General features: G+C 34.4%; 1 protein-coding gene and 1 pseudogene across 1 annotated transcript in view; both read left to right on the plus strand.

Annotated features, from left to right (window-relative positions):
- The window catches only part of EYS (eyes shut homolog), a 1,792,869-nt gene that overhangs the window by 907,180 nt on the left and 859,647 nt on the right, over positions 1–26,042 (plus strand). The window contains 2 exon segments of the mRNA XM_037844664.1: positions 13,312–13,436; positions 15,197–15,221. Coding sequence (XP_037700592.1) covers positions 13,312–13,436; positions 15,197–15,221 — 150 coding nt within the window.
- LOC119539652 lies at positions 2,649–3,603 on the plus strand (annotated as a pseudogene).

The raw sequence follows: 26,042 nt of genomic DNA on the forward strand, positions 1-26,042 counted from the left end.
TTCTCACCCATCTGTCTGGATCTCCTGTTCCCTTCCAGAAAGGACACCAGTCATATTGGATTAAGTATCTGCCCTACTCCAGTATGACTTTATTTTGCCTAATTCCATCCGTAATGACCCTATTTTCCAGTTCGTTTACATTCTGAGTTACTGTGGATTAAGACTTCAATTTATCTCTTTGGAAGACACAATTCAACACATAGTGGCTTTCAAGAACTCTAAAATTTTGGAACCAGGCTGCTAAATTTAGCTTCTGAGCAGAATGGCCCCACTGCCATTTACCTAAGGTGAGACACTAAATGTGCTTATCAAATATAAAGAACAAGAAGGAAGAATCAAAAGCTATTTTTGTTTTGTCTTCATCGTGACGCATAATACCACTTATTTTCTATACTTCACAGTAATTTAAATCATTAGTGTAGGACCTTGTAACTGAAATCACTGTGAGGACTTTTTCTTTTTTACGGTATGTTCATTTTATATCATCAGCTTCTATTATACTTTCTTGGCTTGTGTAGTGAAATTGTTTGTATAATGCTAATAATTAAGCATAATAAAAAAGTGTCAGGATTGACTAAGAAAGATTTACGTATAATACTAGTGTCTTAAAGCAGAAACTTCTGTGAAGGTTCTGAAATGGCATTTGCTCAGTTTCAAGGGACTGCCTTAAAAGTTTATTGACATGCTTTAATGTCTAGCTTTACTTCAAAGCTCATGTCTTTGCTTTTCCTTCATGCAAGTTATTCCCAGTAGTTTTATACTGATTATTAGCCAAGAATAGACTGATTATGTTTGACATATAAGAGTGGGGCAGGGAAGTGAACAAGAAAGAAAATTCATGAAGTGACCAAGGAAGTTTTAATAATGAGAGGTTAAAGAGTAAAGTTGTTAAAGACAAATGAGTGGCTTGAATGTGTTGGCAATAATGTGACATTAAAATGGCATTTGCAAGGGAACCAGGGACATTTACATCAAGTTCTTAATGCCCTTAAAGTCCCAGAGGGAAACATATTCAAGGGAAACTGCTTGAAAATAGAACGCTTTACTACTGTGAGGTGATGGCTTTAAACTCCCCAGTACACAATATTTGTGAGATAGATGGTGTCAGGGAGAATTCTTTTTAGTATAGCCTGAAAAGAAAATAGGTTGAATGGCCTGCTCCTTCTAGGAATCTCCAAAATTATGAAACAAATGCAAATGTTAAGAACTAAAAGAACATGAAAAACAGAGAACTTGCCTCCGTCCAGACTACACCTTTTTCTTGGAGGTAGAATAAGCGGTTGTGTGACATTTAGATCTTAAGAATTATAATTAAAATGCATAATCATGAATTTTAATAAGCACTTAATTTACAAATTTGTATATTTCATTGTAAAAACAAGTGAAAATTTCAATATTTTAGATAAAATATTTAGAGGATTCAATCATAGCTCCTTTATGGTTGCATCAGTCAGTTATAACTAATAAAAACCCATTTCAAAAAAGAAGCAGCAGATTATTTTAAAACTTTATTCCTTTACCAGATTCAGAAGGGCATGCAATTCTAACAAACATTGTATATACAAAGTTAGACAGTTGGCCTTTGCTTAACATGATTGTTTCAGAAAATAAAAGATTTATTTTAAAACTATTAAGTAACTGTGTTCTCATAATGCATTCTTATACATTCTAAAACCATCAGGTCAAGGCAGCAGATTCATCTTAGGTGTCCAGTGTGTTCAGAAGGTCAGCATATTTGAACTGAGTTGGGTTTGGGCCTGTCAGGCTGCCTGAAGCAGTTGGTATTTTCGGAGCAGTTTGTGTGTCCAGGGAGGTCCGTGTGTCTGACATTATTGCTGTTTCTGTGTGAGATAAGCATTGTGTCCAGAGACACTATAGTATGCAGAAGGACCGTGGGCCTCAGTGGAGAATCTATTTAGAGCGGCCCAGCTTCCATAATCCTGCATTTCTCCTGAGTACCCAATGTTGACCTTCCTGAAACCCTTTTGAGAGTGGCTTGAATGACTCTCACTTGCACCTGCAAAAAAATCATGCTTAAGTTGCCCCAGCATGTCTTTCCTGCATGGCTAGTTTCTTGCTTTAGGGAATCCAGTTGGTGAGAGATGCTGACCATCTGCTCAACCACTGCTACCCACCCTTGCTCCCCCATCTGCACTCAAATTGCCTCACAGCATTGGGGGACCCAGGTTTGGCCTCCAGGCAGCCTCTACCTGCATGGACCCATAGCAGGGCATCTTGTCTCCACTTCACCCCTCCTCAGACAGTACCAGGTTTTCACTCTAATGCAGCCGAACTTTTTGCTAAGGCCCACTGGCCACTCAGGCTTCACTAGCTACCCTTTGCTGTCCCTGGTCAGAGCACTGGCACCATTTGGTGACATTGGTAAATGAGTTCTCATATATGAGGCGCTTAGCACAGACTGACAACTCCATAAATGGTGGTCACCATCTAGTCGAGGTATTTTATAGATACAAAATCCTTAAATACCTTCATAAATACTCAACTGGGCCTAATTTTTAGGTGATTTATAGATGTTTGTGAATGTACTGGCTGGAGTGATCACTTAGAAATAATGTTCATCTGAAGCTTGGGGACACATAGTTAAAACCATGACCATGAAGTGGGGGAATGCAATGGTGGTGCTGACAATGAGTTTTATTGGAGGCTTTTTTGATCCCATTTGTGGGATCATTGTTGTTCTTAATGACGGGAAACAAGGAAAATGACAGAAATGAAAACTGAAGATGGGAATGCTGAAAAACACTGTCTCTTCTATGATGGTTTACAATGGTAAACCTAATCTTTAAGCAACCTGGAAAGAGGCTAGAGCACCAAGGAATTAGAATTGAATTTGTAGGTCAAATTGAACTTTTCAGTGACAAGAGTAATAGGAATTTGTAAACCTAGTGAAAGAATTGGCCTTACCTGGAGAACTGACTCAGAGTGGAAGTTATGACTTTGAACTCATACCAGTTTTAAAGCATGTGACTCTTATATTGGTGCCACTGACTGCTTGAGGTATTTTCTTAAAGTGACAATGGTAAGAAGACTGACAGACTTGGTACAAGAGTATGCTGTTATTGTTCACCAGATTGCCACCTATCCTCTGATGTTAAGAACTCTATTAAAATGGACATGGGCATTGAAGATCATCTACATATAGAATTTGAATATAATTAATCAAAGTAACTTTTAAAGGATGTGATTGTTGGAAAAATTCATGCCTTATTAATAAGAATAAAAATATGGAGTTATAACTGATCAAAAGGAGGTCACAGGAATTAGACCTGGTACCACAACAGAAACTGAAACAATTGCCAAATATGAAATAACGGATGTTCACCAGTAAAAGGTGAATCAATTCCAAAAGACTATTTTTAGTGGGGTAGACCCAACTCCAGCATGAGAGATGTGAACAAAAAATGTTCAGTAAGGTACATTTTGAATCTACTGCTTGTTGATGAGGAAGTTGGAGGGTACGTCAAACAACAGATCATTTTATGGAGAAAAGCACCTGAAAAACTGAGGAAACAGAAAACAAACTTTGACCAGTGATTTGAATCTCCAGAATCACAGGCATGCACTGAGCAGCCTGAAATGTGAACTAAATAGGAGAAATTTAGAAAAGAAAACAAACAAGCAAAAAACTCCTTTAACTGTTGAGGTTAAGTTCAGCAGTTTAAAGATGTTTGCATCATGTAGCGGGGAAAAGGCCAAAACTCTATCATAATAGTCTTACTTTATCTTACAGTGTTGCCTATATTTTATGATATAATTAAATGTTCTTCATGGATATACATTTTAAAAAATGCTTTCTTTGAAACACTGAAACTTTCTTAAACTGCCTCTTTTAAACTGCACTTTGATTTGATGATAAGCACTCAGATATGCCTAAGCATAAACATTAAGGATTTTCCTGTAAGTAGGCTGGTATTTATAATTTTGCTTTCTTTCTGCTTAGTGTTGATTATAAATCTTTTCCCTCTCTTTTCATGCTAATGATCACTTCTTATTCTCTGCATGCAAAATATGTAATATATTATGTTTAAATAAAATTAGAAAACCCAAATATCTCTTATATTGTGCAAAGATTTAAAACAGCATCTCTTTTTTTTTTTTTTTGGAAAACTAATTTCTTTTTATGTAAGTTTGAGAAAAACATATGGAGTATTTAACTGTAGATGCTTCTAAGTCAGTGATTCCCATGGCTTGCTGAATTTGTATCCTCCCAGGAGTCTTCTGTCATATGAACGTCAGTATTTTTTTCCAAGGGAAATCAACAACAGCACCCAAAAAACCATGACTAGGGAAAACTAGGGAAAGCTTACATTTGTGTGTTGGATAATTTTTTTCATAAAAATTATTTTAATAGATAGGGAAATAAATCTGTAAAGTAGCTTATTTTTTATAATATTGCTTGAAAATCTTATTGACAATTTTTCAATGAAGAGAGAAGTATTTTACAAATAGCTATTTCAGCTATCAATTTTATAGACTTCATGACATGTACCTCACTACCCCAGTTTAGGATAAATGTGACTCCATTATGTAAATCAGATTCTACAATTGGGGCTTGGATTGTTTTTCCTCCATTCAGTTTGCTAATTAGAAAATTACAAATTAGAAAGAATGATCCTCAGGAAACTTACAGTTTGGTAAATAGGTGGAGGTCAAAACAGTTAATCAGCATTTTAATAAGCCTAATCAAAGGCATAGATGCTCTTGAGAGAAATAAATTATCTGGATATAAACAATCCTGAAGGCATATCTTGCAATCCAATTTATGCACTGAGTTATTAATTATGACTTGATTTAGGTTTATGAGTGGCAAGTCTTTTTTTTTGTTCACTTCTTTTCTTTCATTGAGAACCAGAGAAAGCAAACATTCCTACCTTCATACTTTCCTAAATACGTTGACTGTATTAGTAATGTGGTTCCTCACAATCAATAAAACTTTTTTGAGTCCATGCCAAATTAAAATATAGCATTCAAATTTTAGTGTAAGTGAAGTAAACTCCAGAAATACCAGAGATAGCAACTATCCCAAAAGAAGTGTGCCTTAAAAACTTCCATTTCTATGCTATGCCTTGTGGCATAATGAGAATAAAATAATGCCTGGATTCAAACTTCCCATTTTGGCATAGTCATGTATCTAAAATGTAGGAAACTAGAGAAGCATAATAAAATTAAAAATATATATTACATAATTAAGTACAAGTGGTCTTTTTTTCCCTGAGTATTCATTATTTAAGTGTTAATTTGCCAAGTCCTGCTGCTTCAAGACTGTATAGAAATTTTTTTTAAATGTCACATTTAATATTAATCCCAACTCAAATGTGCCTCATAACTAAGTACTAATTACCCATTGAGTCAATCTTTAGAAATCTGTCCCTTGATGATTGGCAGAAAATACAATGCAAATACAAAGGAAATCAACTTCAGGGTAAAATAAAAAATTGTGCCAATATGTAGGATTTTATGAAACTGACAAAAATGCTGTTGGAGAATTGGCCCAATCAAATTCTATTGCTGATGAGCATTGGATGCAATTAGACTTCAAAACTGAACAAAAAAATCAGCAAGGATGATTACATGAGTGGCCATTCACAAGATAATGATTTCAATATTAAAAGACTAAGAAAGACATTTTGAAAACTGAGGAGGCTGTAAAATAACTTCATAAAAATGCCACTAAAGCCAAAAAAGAAGAAAAGGATGCATGCTGGGGTTAGGAGAGCATGCCAAAAACCACTATAACTAATAATTTTAAATTGAGAAATTTGGAATGAATATATATATATTATGAATGAATATATATATAAATATATTTAATGTCACTTTTCAAGAGTAAAAGCTATGTTTTTCTTTACCATGTAATGTTAGATTCTTGTCCCCTTTTTAACTTGGTTTATTTGATATTGCCTTTATTTGGTAACACATTATCACATGATAGCCTCCATCTCATATATATTTATACTACACACACCCCCCCACATACATGCGTGGATTATGTGTACATATATATTTTAATAAAATACATTTGAAACTGTAAAATGTTGAACAGCTCCACAACATTACCTTCCCCAACATTACTCAAATATTTCCTGCTTCATCAAAGTTGTTTTTTTTAAAGGTGCATAAAACTTTTCTGTGAAAAAAACACAATTTCTCTACCAACAATCATGTGCATGTCCATACATATAGACAAGGATGCATAAAAAATAAAACATCTAGTAAGTGGAATCTTGAAGGTGGAGGGTAGGAGGGGAAATCTGATTGTTTTCAAGAGAAGGGTAGTCATGACAGTGAGTGATCTAAAAACTATTGAGAAGGATCTAGAAAGAAAGTTGGGGATTTCCTCATGGAAATGGAAAGATTTTGTAACAATGAAAGAAGTTTTAAAGTGCTTGCAAGATGGATTAGAATGCTCATGGATTTCTCTAGTTAATAGAATGTTATCCAATGGGTGGTGGAAACAGTGAAGGAGAATGAAGCTCATTGCAATATTTCTATGCCATAATTCTTGACATTTTGTAAGTATTCAAAAGAAATAATGGTGATTCAATTTAATTTAACTTTTGCAAATAGAGCTGTTGGAAAACCACAAGTTGACTTGTGAAGTCATGTGCCTTTTGACATTGGAAGGTTCCTGTGAAGTTCAACTAATTACTTCTTGAGTATGTTATTTAAGTAACTGCAGCATTAGAAAAATAATAAATTTCCTTCCAATTCAATTAAGATGGATTTCAGAGTCCAATGTAATGTAACCATATTTGAATTCTACTTTTATCACATGTCATCATGGAGGCATTAGAAAATTTGTCTTTCTAAGGCTCAGTTTCTTTGTCCCAAAATGGAGATTTAAAATCTTTCTCCTTTGGTTGCTTTTGGAATTAAATGACTTTTATGATGCAAAGTACTCAATATAGTATCTAAAATATAATAGGTGTTCAATATATTGAAGGCATTATTATTATTTGAAACAGAAACAAATGAAGGGGAGTTAAGCAGAGTCTGTATAACAATCTTAGTAAGTTAGGTGGAGAAGTAGAAAGTTGAGGCAGAAGTTGGAGAAAGATGTGTAGTTAGGAAGGATTTTTAATGGAATACATTACAGCAATGCCTTTTAAACTTTAAGGTGCACGTGAATCAACTTTGGAAATTTGTTAAAATGCGGTTTATGATCCAGGTGGTCTGAGTCAAACCTGAGACTCTGCATTTCAAGCAATTTTCCAGGGGATGACCATGGTGTTGATCCGAGGGCCACAATTTGAATATCAAGATACCAGATCCTGTTGAAATGATGACATGTGGATAGCATAGAGAGACATTAAGGTGGAATAAATTGAGATTCACCTAGAAAAACACTCCAGTATTCACCTTCCTTGATTTCCCATAAATATGTATCCTTAGTTAAAAAAATCCCCCCTTCTTGAAAAATTTCCCTTTTTGAGGTCTGTATATATCACAATTTCCTGGAATTGCTTCTACTCTCCAACATCTCCTTCTGAGTGTCCTTTGTCACTCTCTCCTTCCCATGTCCTTTTCATATTCAGAACTCACACTTGAACACTTTTCTCATGTTTCACTTATTTCCTGACTAAGTAGCATCCATTCCTATGACTTCAAATGCCATCAACTTGCTTACAACTCCTCAAGATTTATTTCTTCTTTCAATCTCTTTTATGGATGCAGGGTTAGTTATCCAACATGATATTTGAAGTCTTTATTTGAATATTATTTAAAAGAAATCAAATATGGCTTTGAAAAACTGATGTGAGGTGGTAGAGGTTCATAAGAAATTTTTGAAGAGATTGCTTGTTGAGTGATTTCTAATGAAGTGGCTGGTAGGAAAACTAGCTTGTCTTACCTACAGTGGTTGAAATTGATTAAAACAGAAAGTTTGCTATTTTTATTTGACTTAATCTAGAAATATGCTAAGGTATGATGCAAGTAAGAACAGGAAAGCCAGCTGCATATAAAAATGTATTCAGATTGGGACAAGATGGCAGTTTCACAGTGAAGATTTGTGGAGGCATGAAAATAAGTGTGCTTAGAAGCAGATTTTAAAAGGAGTTTCTTTTCAAAACATCTTTTTATACCACATGATAAGCATCTTGATTCACCATCGCAGTAGCAGCAGTAAAATGGGCGATATCAAGCAGAACTATCTTGAAACATTTGTTTCCAATCCAAAATGGAGCTTTGTATCGCATTTGTGATAAATCTACATATTCTTCTCTTCCGGATGACTATAATTGCAAAGTAGAGCTTGTTTTGACATCCAATGGTAGGACGATAGTATGCTACCACCCCACTGTGGATATCCATATGAACAAACAAAACCTGTCCCTCACCCAGATCCTGTGCATAAAAATGAAGAAACACATGACCAAGTGCTGAAACCAGATTAGAAGTAAAATGAACATCTTGAGCCAGGACCCATGATAGAACAAATTAGCAAAACGTTCTTTACTACTAAACACCGTTGGTATCCTCATGGACAGTTTCATAGATGTTGTAGGAATCTTAATCCTCCAAAAGACAGATGATTTTCAGGTTCTCATTAAGAGTCAAAGAGAAATGTTATCTTTTGCCTCATTGGCAATTTGAGAAAATGTAATCTAGTACATTTACTAATATGTCATATAGTAAAGTAGTAATAAAATATCTTTTCATATATTAAAAAAAATGTATTCAGTGAGTTCCCCTGGGGTACACATAAAAAAGTGTAACACTGCTTAGCAGCTCCTGCAACTTAGGTGGTCCGCCTAAGATCTGACTGCAAACTGCTAGGGTTAATCTGACTGCGGGTGTTGGGCAGATATTCAGGATTCAAATCATTGTTTATACCATACTGCTAACTAAACATGCATTTAAAGGAAGCTTACGTAGCCTTGAAGTGTTTTGGAAGTGGTCACTCCAAACATCTTGAGAGAAAGAACCTGTCTCCCAGGCATACTGAACTTTACCTGTACAAATTTCAATTCTTGATTTTCTCTACCCTCAATCTCCCTCATCAGTAAATGATATAACATTTACTAAACTGTTTGGAAATTCCAGAAGATGTAACCCTACCAAGACACAAATAAGAAAAATGAAAAAGTCATGTCCAAGGGTGTGTGGATTCCGAATTCTAGGCTACTTATCATGACTAACTTGGTGGTCAGTTATCTGCAAATGGAGTTATGCACAGCTGCAGTCATTAATTATTAAAGAAAAATCACAGAAAAGAACTGTAAGTATTCTGAAATGAGGGAAAATGGCTTATTTACTTATTTGATACTTTTGGCTAATCTGAATTGAGAATTATTGGTATCAATATACATCCTAATAAGAAAGGTACACTCAGTTCCTGAAGTTAGAGCTGATATATTTAATGTTGATGCTTTGCAATTGAAAAAGAAATCATATTATAATCATATTATTATGGGGTTCCTTCCTTGACAAATAATAAACTACATTCTACAAAATTATGCTATGACAGTCCAGCAAATAGAATATTAGAGATTACAGATATACTGTTTTGTAAACTGGAAAATAAATAATTCAAAGTCAAATAAGAGTGTAGTGAATGTGTGCAAGTTGCACTAAGTTATCTGTGTAACTTCTTTGTTATGCTTCTCATAATTTAATTTGATAAATGGCCCAAGTTTTTAATTGGGTAGTTTATTCCAATCTTTCAGACATTCTATTAAAGTGTTTATTATTCTATGAAGTGGGCAAACATGTATGGAATTGAATTGCCTATAATATTAATATAAATAGCTCAATTCTATCAAATACCCATATACAGAGGTTATTATAGATCATGACATAAATATTTTGCATGATAAAGAGTTATAAACTATTTTATAAGAATTCAAAAAATTTTCTATTCAAGCTAGGAGTGTAAATGTCACATAACCTTCCATGAACAAAGCAGTAAAATTTAGCATTAAAAGTTTAACATTAAAATCAAAGGTCCTTTGAAAATAAAAAGAAGTTGACTGTGTTCTGTCCTAAGTTCAGCAAAGTTAGGAAGCCATCAAATTTAACTCCTCCTTTGCTTTACTTACCAATAATTTCACTCAGTTTATTCAACAAACATTTCTTGAATACTTACTTAAAAAGAACTGATTCAAGCTGAAATAAAGATTTGTATGCATAAGTTACTGCCTTCAAGGAGTTTTTAATCTAGGCAAGAATTCTGTAAACTCATTATAAATTAGAGAAGAAATAAATTTGTTTGCAAATAAATCATGACAATAACAATGGATAAGGATTCATTTTCTTGGCGAAGGGATCAGGAAGGTTTTCATGTTATAAACAGCTTATGAAATGAAATTTACAGTTTTATTATTTTGAGAGTGAAATTTTGGATGGGGAAGATAAGGTGTAGAGAAAGAGGTATGGGATGAAACTAGAGAATATGTATGCAATCTGAATGTGAAAGACTTCCATATCCCTGGTGGCTACCATTTCAACATTATTGATTGAATATTCTGACTGACTCTCCTTCCAACTGAAAACCCAGCACACAAGAAATGTATAAGTGAAGATGGATATAGCAACACTAGATAGGAAAATGTGTATTCCGGTAAACCAAAACAGTAAGGAATTTCTGGAAGATGCAAATTAAGAATGAAAAAAACATTGAAAATTGTATCAAAGAGCATAGAAGTCCACAATTCCATAGAGTAAAGAGCGAACATTCAGAAAAAATATAATTTGCTCCTTAAAAATTCTGTAATACCCCAGAGAAATGCAAATGGAGAAGAAAGCAGCATGTGATCTGCCAGTTATTAAATTAATGGGCCTAATACCTGTAGGCTCTCCATTTCTCCAGCCCCATAAGTAAAGCTACTAATCAAGCTCTATAAAATAGAAATTATAAGAAGTGCATATTGGAAACAAAGAACTATCTTAATGAACACACATTTTACATACTGGACTTATCAAAAAACCTGAAATCACTGCTGATGAATGATGAAAGGGGTTATTTACAGCTGAAGGAATATAAACTTTAAACCAATGTATACATATGAACAGACAACCATGACCTGCCAAGTATTTGAGGAAACTAGTTCATGTACAATAGATAACAATACAGGAAACAAAAAACAAAATCTTAAAAAAAATGAAATAGCCCTACTCCAGAGGAAAAAGGCATAGTTAAAAGTTGCAAAGTAGCAATACACAAAAAACACATTAGTTTTTCATTAACAAGTCACAGGGCTTCAGGGAAATAAATTTAGAATACTGCACCCGGGGAAGGAAGTAGGAGAGAAGCAATGGAGTGCTATTCCCTTGCAGAAGAAGAAAAGCAGTTGTGAAGGCCACAGTCCCGGGACAGAGACTGACTAAAATACTGAGAATATTATAGAATGCCCCCCCCCCCAGCTACTACCAACCAATAAGCCTCCAATAGAATAATGGTGTATTACTGCTTTATCTGCAAGAAACAGACTCTCTCTAATGGTCAGTAAAGAAGGTAACTCCAAAGCCAAGGTGGAAGAACATTAGAACATTGGTATTTTGTACCAGTAAATACCAAAACAAAGCAAAATACATTAAACACAGGCTAACTTTTAGCTAGATGAACACAGTTCAACAGTAGAGTCAAATTTGCCTCAATACCTATTACCAGATACAACATGCCTAGCTTTCAACAACAACAAAAAATTACACTGTGTACTACAAAAAGATGCTTGCATCAGGACCAAACTTAAATATGACACAGATATGGAAATCATCAGACAGGAGATTTAAAATTACTCTGATTAATAGGTGCAGGACTCCAGTGTAAAAAGTAGACAACACACAAGACCAGATGGATAATGTCAGCAGGAAGATGAAATCTGTAAGAAAGAATCAAAAGGAAATGCTAGAAATAAAAACACAAGAGAAATGAAGTAGGCTCATCAGTTGAATTGACACAGCCAAGAGTCAGTGAACCAGAAGCTAGGTTAATAGAAACTTCCAAAACTGAAATGTCAGTATTTGATACATAAATATGAGCAGAAAGGATATACATGACATGAATAGCAATACCAATTAACTTTCCCAATTTAGATCACATTCTGGGCCAAAAAGCACACCTCAACATAGAAATCATATAAAATATGTTGGATGTGAAAATGAGAAAAATGTATATTCTGCTGTTATTGGATGGAGAATTCTGTAAATGTGAATTAGATCAAGTTGATCGATATTACTGCTTCGGCCATTTATATCCTTACGGTATTTCTGTCCTGAATAGTCATATATCTATGAGAGAAATTGAATCAATGCATTAAATATAGAAAGCACCAGGCCCAATTGGTTTAACTGTGAATTCTACCAAATATTTAAGGAAAAAATAATATCACATGTTCACATTCTCTTACCAAAAATATAAGCATAGAGAACACTTTCTAAACCATTCTATGAGGCTAACATTACCCTAATACCAAAACCAGATAAACACGTTAAACACCAGCTAAGACATCTCATGAATACAGATGCAAAATCCTTTATAAATTATGACCAAGTCATACTCAGCAATTAATTTCATAAACAAGTGTAGCTCATTCCAGGAAATCAAGACTGGTTCACAATTGTAAATTAATCATTACAATTCATCACAATAACTGGTGAATAAGTAACACCATGTTATGGCATCAAATATTTCATCTTACTGTCACATATACATCATGTGATCATATCATCAAGTCTTATGATTATATCATATTTCAATTTTCTGTTAAATTTAAAATTACCTGTTTTATAAATACTAATAAATGGGGTCAGGTTTTGGATTAAAAAAGGAGCCATAAGGAACTGTTTTTTAATGAAATATTTGGGGAATTCTTTTTAATTATCAAGTTGGTCACTATTTTAGAAGTGTACTGACTGATTAGTAATCAACTTTAGTAATATTTTTCATAGTACAGGCATAAGATCACTTTAATAATTCATGCATACATATATACATACATATATTTAAAATAGAATGGAAGGAAACAGTGAAAAGTACAATGATGACAACTATATAATGTCTGAGCCTTTGGTATAATAGGTCTTACTATCTATGGAAAACCATCCTTATAATGGCCTGAATGGACTGGATGGAATACATTTTTGTTTTCTAATTTTGTTGGTGGCTATGGTTGTTTTTAGATTGGTTGACCTTACTTTCCTTGAAAATACTGGTGAGTAGTCACTAAATTATCTCTTGTAAAGTAGCTGTAATGAACGACTACTTCATGTGTTTAATTTTATTCTTAATTTGGCCAACACAAACTCCACAGTGGAAACTGAAGTATAAAGTATATTCCCTTTCTTTCATAGGTGTCTTCCTGGATTTTCTGGTCAATTCTGTAAAATTAATATAAGTGAGTGCTCATCATCAACGTGTCTAAATGGCACAAACTGTGAAGATCACATCAATGGTTATGTTTGCAAATGTCAACAAGGTAATTATAAATATATATATGTATACAGGTAAACATGTCGGTATGATATATGCATATATATATATATCACATATAATATAATTTGTTGTTGGCTATTGGTCAAGTTTTGAACATTAACCACAATTAGAAAAACATGAAATGAATGTTCTGTGATACTAGAAACCAATCTCTTAGGTTATCAACAGGAAATCCTAGAGCTTCGATTATAATAGATCATTACCTGGATTTTCTGAATTTATGTAAGCCTCAAATTCCTAGTCATTATCTATATCAATGACACCTGAACACAATAAGTTCTTTATAAATGTTAACTCATATTAATATTGACATTATTATTACTTCCAACAGCTGTCACCACAGAGCAGGAGAAGCTGAGTAAACTGCTCTTTTTTCAAGGAATAATTTCTCATTAATAACTGGTTCTTTTGGCCATTTTTGCCTTTGGCCATACACTCTTTAACTCCATATTGATATAAACAAGTTATGTTCACGTGTCTCTCCCCACTGCTTTCCTCTTTCTCTAACTTTTCAGATTTGTTGCTTTCATCTTATGTCTTCTGTCAATCATCTCATCTTGAACATTCAGTTGCATCTACCCAAAAGGTTAATATTAAATGCCTTTATTTCCCAAATCAGTAATTATGTCTCAGAACTATATCTGTGGAATATTTTTGTCCACTCCAAAAAAGAAAAAAAAAAAAAAAAGAAAAGAGAAAAGAAAAAAAACAAACAAAACTCTACAGATCCCAAAGAAGTCTTCAGATAGACCCTAGCTATTGGGCCCCATGAGGGAAAAACATCTAGGCATCCATGTAGGTTCACAAAACCTACAGGTTATGTGAAGTCATACAAACTGATGAATATCTATCATTTGATTACCACTTATGTGCTATTTTCAAGTTCAGTATTCACTCACAGCAAACTCAGTACTAGGCTTTATTTGTTCAGATGCAGCATCTAGAGACCTTTGCACTGGCATTTGGAAATAATCATATATACATAAAACTAACTTTTACGGGTAAAAGATGCAGAATAAAGACTACTGTTTCCTGATATAAGAAATTAATGCCATTTCAACAGCTGTGCGTCTTCCAAGTAAAAATATTTCTATTGAGTCTGAACATTTAAAATCCCATGATAGTTAACATAAGCAAATGGAAATAATATATATGTCCTGTTCATTTATTGTGTCTATATATCTTATTGTTACTGTTTTAGTTGTATTTTTCATGTTAATATGTATCTTATCATTGCTAGATTAGTTTTCTTTCATGCTCCCGGTTGAGTCTATGTTCCCTGATTCACTTGGGAGTGTAGAGCCGTTGTGAAGCAGACATGCATTAAAATGAAGCTTTTTGCTGCTCATAAGATGAGCAGCAGGCCACAGAAAACAATACCCACCTTTGCTGTTAGATGTTACTTATAACTTCTTGGTACATTTCACTTAAGAATTACTCATCACAACCTAGACACAGGAGTAAAATGCAGGTAACCAAGTAAACAAACAAATTCTTGGAAAATGCGGTGGATGCCCTTCCAAATCTTTGCTCCTGTCCCGGAGGCTCTTTCCAGCCACAGATCTTAAGCATCCTAGCCCATCCTCTCTCCAAAGTTCTTTAAAAAGCACCTAGCTCCTACAGATTATCTTTCATCCCTTCCTTTTTCTTTAATACATCTTTTGCTGTTTTTCCAGTTTTTTTTCCCTTACAGTAAAATTCACTCTTCTTTGATATGTTTTTATAATTTTGACAAATGCATAGTGTTCTATAAACACCACTGCAACCGGTCATGTAATCATTACTCCCCCAAATTTTGCTGATGTTACCCTTTGGTAGCTAATCTGTTCCCCCACCCCAACATAAACTGATTTTTGTAGAATCCTAAATATTTCATCATTTTTGTCCTTGAAATTTCCACCTGTTCTTGAGCTCTTCTTTCTCAGCTCTTCTTTCTCTTTTTCTCTGAATTTTATGTAGTGAAGGCCAAATGTGGGAGGAATTTGGCATATATGAGTTTAGGAAGTAATGATAATTATAATAGCAATAACAATACTAGTTCATAGGCACTGTGTTATTTTACATATATTAACTCACTTAATTTTTATATAAACCTTGTGAAGAAGATACTCTTATTATTCCATTTATCAATGAGGAAACAGAGTCCCAAAGACATTGGGTGACCTCCCCACAGCAGGTTAGAGCAGAGCTGAGATTCACATCCAGGAACTCCAGTCTCACTCTTGTGCAATCATCATTTCTTATGTTCCCCAAAGAAGGACCCTCACCAAAAACAACCATCAGTTGGTCATACCCTAGACTGGATAGTAACAATTCTCACTAATATGAGAATTCTCCAAAGACTCCCACCCAGATCTGTCTGATTTTCTTCATAAGCAAATACAGATTTACCACTTTTTTCAGTGGTTCCTAGCAATTTGCTTTCTCTCAAATGCTATAGAAAGACACAAAGTTTAATTGTTTGATTTATACAGGTTCAGTCTTATCCCTCACCAGTGGAAGAAACCAGCCTTAGATAATGTTGACAATTCTAGTCTTAATTATGCCAAAATCCTTATCTTACAGTTTCTGATGGAAACCTACCTTGACTAGGTATTTATTTCTGACCTTAATTTTTTAAGTACTGTACATCATTTTCTATTTGCATCAGTTGTGAAAATCTTTACAGTCACATCTGAGCTTAAATTATAAGAATTTGCTTGTTTTCAGCTAACATCTATTCTTCCATGGTTGTAACACTGGGTGGTTCCTCTACTATACTTCAAGGCTGATAATTTCCTCCCCTTTTCTCCCTTTCCTCTTCATTTTTGTGCAAACAAAGCTACAAGACTCTTGTAATATTTTGAACAGAATACAACTTGAAAATTAAAGACTTGTTTCTCCACTGGAAACAAACAAGCATCTATTCATGATGCTGGCCAACGTTGTGTAGTCATAGGGCCATAGTAAGCATAAGCAGAGTCTTTGTGTAAAGGTCCTCCTCTAAGCAGTTGAATTTAGATAGTTAAGCTCTTTCCTCCAGGCCAACAGGTGCAAAGCTTGGCAAGTGGAGCACAGGTTGGATTTTGGATCCCTCTCATCCTCTGAGCCTGAGGTCTTTGTGCAAGCTACAACCTCAACAGCATTTGGAACAATCCTAATGACAGTTCATCTTGAACCTACATAGTGAATTTAATGACTTACCAAGCTTCAGTTGAAGTGTCCACAGCAGGTTTTAGAATTTTTGCACAAATACTAACACACTTACCTTTGTTTTATCCCATTTATTCTTTTTATAGTGTTATATAAAAATGTTTAACACCCAGTAAGTGAAACCACAGCTATCTCATTATGAGCAAATCGAAAATGAAGGGAGCAGACTCTGCAATGCAAACGTGGATGCTCCACCTAAAATTGCTGTCAATCCCTGGGAGAGTCACTGTGCCCAGATACTTTGTAAACCCAGGAAAGATGCAACAGTGTTTCTGTAGGTGATGATGTAAACTGCAGATAAATAAACATTTTGCTCTTAAAATAGCATGATCCATTTTGAAACACAAATGCTGCATTGGTTTTGGAGGAAAGAGATAAAGAAACAAGCATAGACAATATTTGCCAGGAATGCTCACTTTTAAGTCAGTGGAGAGTTTTATTTAGGACAGAAGAGATTCAAATTACTCTTCCTTTTTAATCAAGTCCCATGAAAAGTAAACTAATCTTTAATAAGTCCTTTCATGAAGATTTAAATGTAAACCTCAGTTCTACCTATTCTAGAGTTAGACTGAGAAAATATTCTGAATGTTATCCAACTGCCACATAATATATAATATATTGATGGGTAAAACAGAACTAGTTTAGGTTGAGGTTCAATTTTATTTTATTTTTCCCAGATTAGATGCAAATCACTTTCAGCTCAGAAGGAAAATGAAAGTAAGATTTATAAATCTTTGAAATAGTGACTTTTATTTTCATTAAGAAACTCAAACTATTTTAACTGCTATGTTGTAGCACAGAATGCCAATATTACAAGTGGTCTATAGTTCTAGTTGTATATATTGATGTATTTAAAATTTTTATTTTGTTCATCAATTTAAAAATTATGCCATTTTCTTCTTATATTTATTACAATGTACCATCTAAAGCATTCTTTATTTTACAACTGCATCATTTAGCATCACTGGTTCTGCAAGCATTTATTTATTCTCTAATATGTGTCAGAATTAGATTAGTATTGTGAATTTAATACAATAATGATTTGATAATGGTTTCTTTCTTGCTAAAGAGAAATTTTGTTTTCTTATTTTTAATTACAAACCAGTATTTTTTGAATATTTGATTACTTTATTACAAATGAACATCGAACCTATAGAGGATTCAAAGGATAATGTTTTGTATCAACTCTGATTCTTAATTTTTCTTTTTAAAAATCTCATCCAATGGATTTTCATTTGCTTTTCTTATATTTCCTTATTTTATTTCCATTTTTTATAGTCTTGTTGTCCACACCAATACAAGGACATTTATCATTTATTTATTTACATACTTATTTATTTTCAATGGTTATGATGACATGTAGCAGTCATTCCTATCTACTATGGTTTTTTGTACTGTAGAGGCAAGAAAAATTAAAACCTACAATATCTAGACTCCCTTGAAGCTGGGTTTGTGACTATGAATTGAATTCCACCAGAAAAAAACATACCAGAAATCTGGAGGGTCTTTTGGAGGCCATTTATAGCTGCCTTAACAGTTTCACCTGGTAAACAAGTCCAAGGAAATGTGGGTTTTTCTACAGCAAGGTTTCACTGTCGAGTCACTAGCTGGGTGTGTATGAAGTGGTGGAACAGACAGGAGTGGCATCCAGACCCTGCAACCAGTTTTCATTCACTAGCCTCGGGGTAGGGAAAGGCACTGGGGGTTGTTGTCCTGACATCTTCCTGATCCCTGGATTAGGGCAATGGCTTCTGAACTCCATATCTCTGATGGTGGTTTTTATACATCTCAACTTCCTGATCATGTCTCACAGTGAGTTATAGCTCTGATTCTTGGAGTTACTACAATAGCCCTTTTTTGTAGTAGTTTTTAAAACATTTAATTACCCGTTAACAGGACCTTCTTGCTTAAATACCTAGAGAAATTTCTTTTTCCTTTATTGCATCTTGACTTATTTTCTGTCCTAGTTTTTTTCCATCTTATGGTTTAAAGCTTTGGAATGTCCTTTATGGTATCAGAAGCAAGAAGAAAACATTTTTAATTGCTTAAAATATATATGAAACTTTTTAATCAAACAAAAAATATATACAGTGTATGTTTATTATATAGAGAAAATATAAAAATTTGTGTACCTACCATTTGTTCAAGGAATAGAATATCAGCAATAATTCCAGCCTCTTCTACAGCCTTCCTGAGAATATTAATAACCCCTACGCTGTGGTAACTATTCAGAATTTTATCTTCAACACTTCTTTAGTGGACATTAGAGTTTTATTATATATGTATGTATCTCCAAACAATTTTATTGAGTTTTGTATGTATTTGACTTTTATAAGGACAGTTAGCAGGATGTAAGTAGTTTTATGGAGTATGCTTTTATGTACAACAATAAGTTTGCAAGTTTCAACCATGTGAATGACTGGTTGTAGTAGCTTTTTATAAGCCTTGCAAAAATATATGTATATATATTTTGGTATCATCTTTTATAGCCTCTGTAGTAGATATCCCTACAGAATCAGCTCAGCTCATAAAAGAGGATTGCAAAGTAGAAAACGTCTTGGAAAGGAAATTGGTAAATTTAGTCTTTTGTGACTACCTCTGAGTTTAATCTAGACTATGTCAAGTCTTTTAAACTTCTTGTTCTCATATTTCTTCTTATAAGCACTATTGCATTAAATATTTTCTATGTATCTCAAAATATGTATATAATTGTTCTTTTATAATTTATTATGGAAGAGCAAAGAGAATGCATTGTTATGTAGGAACCGGAATTAAAACATTTTGATACCCAATAGGCTGGATTCACATTAAATGCTGTTGAGAAGAGTAAATGGCTAATGAGAGGATTGCGGGAAGACAGTGGTATAGGGAGCTGCAAGACTCAATCCTTCCACCAGAACATCTATTAAACAGACAGGGACTATCTGAAACAAATATTTTGAAACTCTGGAGGCCAGAAGAATACTGTACAGCACCCAGGGAAGAGCAGGAAAAGAGGCTGATAAATTACAGTAAAGGACAGCAACTTACTTTCTCTATGCACTGGCAACCAGCACCCATCTTCCACTCTCATGACAGGCCCCCATGGGGTCCAGCCCCTAGTTCTCTGGTGACAGAAAGGGACATAAAAATCCTCTTCCCAAGACCAGGGGTTGGCACAGTCAATCACTGAACATAGCTTTTGATTAGCTATTTTAACTTGCTAGGGGTCTGGCTCTGAAGGTAGCCATTGTTTCCACATGCCCCAGACAAAGATGGTGGTGGAAGAGACTTAAAAACACTCTTGCTTCCTCAGGACTGTGAGGACAGATAGTTTAAGGGCTCTATTTACTGGGCAGGCTAAGAAAGCTCAGCTGTGGCAAACCATGGAAGAAGCTCTTGCCACTCTTCCTGATCCCCTCAGGACACTTTGGAGCCAGTCTGCACCACCTTAGTGAGTCCCTGGCCCAGTTTCAGCTGGGAAAGACTGACCTGGGAAAGCTCCCTCTGGTATGCCCCACAGCACAGAATTTGCCCTCCGGGTAAAAGTGGGTGGAGACAAGGAAAGGAGCATAAGAAATTAGAGGCCCGTAGTCTGGGACAAAGTCCTGCTGGCCACAAACACCTGGGAGAGGGAAGTCTGTCTCCTTAAAGACAGAGAGGACAAGCAAACTCCTGTAAACAGGGAACTCCAAAACACTAATAAACAAATGACCAGGACAAGACACAGGCCCAGAAGTATAGGGAAAACTCTGCCACTGCCTTCACTTGGGGCACAACTTTCTGTCTCATCTCTAGCTGGCTACAAAACCAAGAAATAGACATCTCAGAGAATAAATTACATAGTTAATATTTTAAAATACTAAGATGTACAGTGTGCAACAAGAGTATGAAGCAATGAAATAATAAATTATGGCCCATCCTAAAGAAGAAGATAAAAATCCAAAAAACACCAACAAAGAAGGCCAGAGTGTGGATATATTGAACAAAACCTTTTGAAAAAATGATCTTAAAAATATTCAAGGAGATCAAGGAAAATAGAACAAAAACATAACAGAAAAACAATGAATAAGCAATATGAGAATATTAATAAGAGATAGAAATTTTAAAAATGAACTAAATAGAACTACAGGAGTTGAAGACCACAGTAACTGAAATGAATAGTGCTCAGGAGGATTTCAAGAGCAGACTGGAATGGGCAGAAGAAGGAATCGGTGAACTCAAAGACAAGACACTTGAAATGAATCAGCTTTAGGAGCAGAAAAAAAAAGTATAAAACTCAAAAATAGTATAAGACGTCATGGGGACACCATCAAGTGTACCAAAATATGCATTATGGGAGTCCCAGATGGAGAAGAAAGAAAGGGGTGGAAGGAATAATGACAGAGAACTTCCCCAAATTAGCAAAAGACATGAATATGCACATCCCAAAAGCCCAGAGAACACCAAACAGGATAAACATGATGAAAACTATATCCCATCATATATTGATCACATTATCTAATGCAAAGGATAATGGGAGAGTTCTGAAAGCTGCAAGAGAAAAGCAACATGTTAAGTACAAGGGAGTCCGAATGAGATTGAGTGCCAATTTCTCATCAGAATCATGGAAACAAGAAGGCAATGGGTTGAAATACTTAAAGCACTGAAAGAAAACACTGCCTACCAAGAATCTTATTTCCGGTGAGACTTTCTTTCAAAAATGAGGGAGAGATTAAGACATTCTCAGATAAACAAAACTGAGGGAGTTCATCACTGCTAGACCTTCCCCACAAGCAGTGCTTAAGGGAGTTCTTCATATTGAGGGGAAAGGACACTAGGCATGGTTCAAAGTGGCATAAAGAATAAAGTACTCCAGAAAAGGTAACCATTTGGGTACTTATAAATGCTGGTATTATTGTAGTGTATTATTTGGTATGTAACTCCACTTCTTACTTCCTACAGTTGCTATAAGGCAAATGCATGAAAAGCAATGATAAATCTGTGGCTTTGGACAAACAATATAAAAAGATATAAATGATAACAAGTATAAAAACAGGTGATGGAACAGAGGGGTATAGGAAAAGTATATTTGTATGCTGTTGAAGTTAAGTTGTTATGAAATGAAATATGGTTGTTATATACTTAGGATGTCATATTTCAACCTCATGGTAACACAAGTCACACAGATGAAAAACATATCCAGATAGAAAAGAGAAGTCACTCAATATGGTAAAGGACAAAAAAAATCAAATAAATATAGAAGTATACATTAGTGAAACAATTGAGGGACATAAGAGGTATAAGGCATACAAAGGCTAAATAACAAAATGGCAGAAGAAAGTCCTGTACTAATAGTAATGACTTTAAATGTAAATGGGTTAAACATTCCAGTCAAAAGGCAGAGATTGGCAGCATAGCTAAAAAAGCTTAAGCCAACTATATGCTGTTTGCAGGAGATTCACCTTAAAGACAGTGATAAGCAGGTTGAAAGTGAAAGTATGGGAAAAAAATACACCACGCAAGTAGTAAACAAAAGAGAGCTGGGGAACCTATGCTAATATCAGATAAAATAGACTAAGTGAAAAACAGTTATGAGGGACAAAGAAAGTCATTATATACTGATAAAGGGGGCAACTCAGCAAGAAGATGTAACAATTATAAATAAATATGCACCTAATAGCACATTCCCCCAAAATATGAATCAAATACTGGCAGATTTGAAAGGAGAAATTGACAGTTCTGCATTGCTTGTAGGTGGCTTTAATATTCCACTTTCAATAACAGATAGACTATCTAGTAAGAAGATCAATAAGGAAATAGAAGACTTGAATGATACTTTAAACCAACTAGATTTAACAAACATATATAGAACACTTCACCCAATAAAAACAGAATATACATTCTTCTTGAGTGCACATGGATCATTCTTCAGGATAGACCATATGTTAGGTCACAAAACAAGTCTCAATAAATTCAAAAATATTGAATCCAAACAATGTATATTCTTCTACCACAGCAGAATGAACCTAGAAATCAATAACAAAAGAAAATTCACAGCTATGTTGAAATTAAACGATATACTCATATACAACCAATGGATTAAAAAGGAAATTATAAGCAAAATAAAGAAATACCTTGAGTCGAATGAAAATGAAAATATGACATACAAAACTTATGGTATGCAGTGAGGGCAGTCCCAGAGGGAAATTTGTAACTAAATGCTTAAGAAAGACTCAAATCAGAGAATTAACATCAAAACTGAAAGAAGTAGGAAAAGAAGAGCAAACTACACCCAAAGCAAATAGAGGGAAGGAAATAACAAAGATTAGAGCAGTGATAAATGAAAGACAAAACAGAAAAAAAAAAAAATAGAATCAACAAAACCAAAAGGTGGTTCTTTGAATAGATCAATAAAAATGACAAACCTTTATTAGTCTACTTCAACTGACAAAGGAATAAGAGAGAGGATACAAATAACAAAATTCAGAAACAAATAGGGGGTCATTACTACCAATGTTGCTGAAATACAAAGATCTATGAGGAGATTATGAACAACTATATGCCAATATTAGGTAACTAGATGAAATGGACAAATTCTTAGAAACTCACAAATTACCTAAATTGACTAAAGAAGAAATAGGAGATCTCAACAAACCAATGACTGATAAAGAGATAAATCAGTAATCAAAAACCAGCAAAGAAAAGTCCAGGACCAGATGCCTTCACAGGGCAATTCTACAAAATATTACAGAAAGACATAACTGCAATTTTGCTCAAACTCTTCCAAAATATTGAAGAGGAGGGTGCACTCCCTGATCCAATGTATGAGGCCAGCATCACCCTCAAACTAAAACCAGAGACAGATATCACAAGAAAAGAAAACTACAAAACGATGTCTCTTATGAATATAAATGCAAAAATCCTCAACAAAATATGAGCAAACTGAATCTAGTAGCATATTAAAGGAATTATACACCATGATCAAGTGGGATTCATACCTGGTATGCAGGATTGGTACAATATAAGAAAATCAATTAATGTAATTCACCACATTAACACAAAGAAGGACAAAAACAATTGCTGCAGAACAGTATTTGACAGAATCCAGGACCCTTTATTAATTAAAAAACACTTAGAACACTAGGAATAGCAGGAAAATTAGCATGATAAAGGCATATATAGCAAGCCCATAGCTAACATCCTACTTAATGATGAAAGACTGAAAGATTTTCCCCCAAGATCAGGAACAAGAGAATGATGTCCACAGTCACCATTGTTATTCAACATTGTACAGGAAGTTCTTGCCAGAGTCGTTAGGCAAGAAAGAAATAAAAGGCATCCAAATGGGAAAGGAAGAAGTGATTCATTCCCTATTTGCAAATGACATGATCTTATATACTGAAAATCCTGAAAAATCCACAGCAAATCTCCTAGAGTTAATAAATGAATTCAGCAAAGTGATGGGGTACAAGATCAATAGCCAAAGTCAGTAGTATTTGTATACCCAAGCAATGAACAATCAGAAGACATAACCAAGAAAAAAATTCATTCACAGTAGCTTCTTAAAGTATCAACTATCCAGGAGTAAATCTAACCAAGGAGGTAAAGGACTTGTACATGGTAAACTACAAAACATTGCTAAAAGCTACCAAAGAAGACCTAAATAAGTGGAAGGACAATTCATATTCATGGATTGGAAGACTTAATTTGTCAATACTACTCAAAGCAATTTATATATTAAATGCAATCACAATAAAAATCTGAATGACCTTCTTTGCAGAAGTGGAAAAGCCAATCATCAAATTTATATGGAAGGATATGGGACCCAAATAGCTAAAGCAATTCTTGATGAAGAATGAAATTGGAGGACTCACACTCCCTGATCTTATAACTTTGTACAAAGCCACAATAATCAAAACAGCATGGTATTGGCACAAGGACAGGTATATAGACCAATGGAATTGAACTGAGAGCTCAGAAATCAATTGTCACGTTACTGGCCACCTCATTTTGCACAAGGAGGCAAAGACTACTCAACTGGGAAAGAATAATCTCTTCAAAAAATGGTGCAAAAAAAAAAAAAAAAAAAAAAATAGATGGACGACCCCTACCTCACACCTTATAAAAATAAATTCAAATTGGATCCAAGACATAAATAAATATGTCAGAGTTATGAATTTCCTAGAACAAAACTTAGGGAAGCCTCAAAGACCTTGTGTTAAGCAATGCCATCTTAGACTTTTCACCCAAAGCACAGGCAACAAAAGAAAAAATAGGCAAGTAAGACCTCATCAAAATTAAAAACTTTTCTGCCTCAAAGGACTTTATCATGAAAGTAAAACAACTTACACAATTGGAGAAATATTTGGAAATCATATATTTGATAATGGTTTAATATCCAAATATATAAAGAAATCCTTCAATCTAACAAAAAAGACTAACAACCCAGTTAAAAATTGGGCAAAAGTCTTGAATAGACATATCTTCAAAGAAGATATACAAATGACCAAAAAGCACATGAAAAGATGCTCAACATCATTAGCTATTAGGGAAATGCAAATCAAAACCACAATGAGATTGATTTCACACCCACTAGAATGGTTGCTATAAAAAATGGAAAATAACTAGTGTTGGAGAGCATGTGGAGAAATAGGAACACTCATTCATTGCTGGTGGCAATGGAAAATGTCACAGCCTCTGTGGAACACAGTTTGGTGGTTCCTCAGAAAGTTAAGTATGGAACTACCATATGATCTGGCAATCCCACCTCTAGGTATATATGCAAAAGTTAGAAATCAGGGACTCAAACAGATATTTACACACTTATGTTTAGAGTGACATTATTAAAAATTGCCAAAATATGGATGCAACTCAAGCATCCAACAACAGATGAATGGATAAATAAAATGTGGTATATACCTACAACGGGATATTATTCAGCTGTAAAAAGGAATGAAGTCCTGATATATGTGACAACATGAATGAACTTTGAAGACATCATGTTGAGTAAAATTAGCCAGACACAAAAGGTCAAATATTGTATGATCTCACTGATATGAAATAAAGTAAGTGAACTCTACTCAGAATCTAGAATATAGATTACCATGGGAAGGGGTGGAGTTAAGGAATGGGAAGTTAAGACTTTAAATGTACAGGGTTCCTATTTGGAATGATGGAAATGTTTTGGTAATGAATGGTGGTGATGGTAGCACTACATTATGAACATAACTAACAGCACTGAAGTATATCTGATTGTGATTAAAAGGGGAAATGTTAAATTATATATATGATAACAGAATAAATTTTTTTAAAAAATCCATGGAACTACTGTACACAAACTATGAACCCTAAGTTAAACCATGGACTCTAATTAATAGTGCATTTATAAAAATGTTATCATCAATTGTAACAAGTGTCCAACACCAATGTAAGGTGT

The sequence above is a fragment of the Choloepus didactylus genome, chromosome 7, assembly GCF_015220235.1.
Source record: "Choloepus didactylus isolate mChoDid1 chromosome 7, mChoDid1.pri, whole genome shotgun sequence".
In the NCBI taxonomy this organism is placed as follows: Eukaryota; Metazoa; Chordata; class Mammalia; order Pilosa; family Megalonychidae; genus Choloepus; species Choloepus didactylus.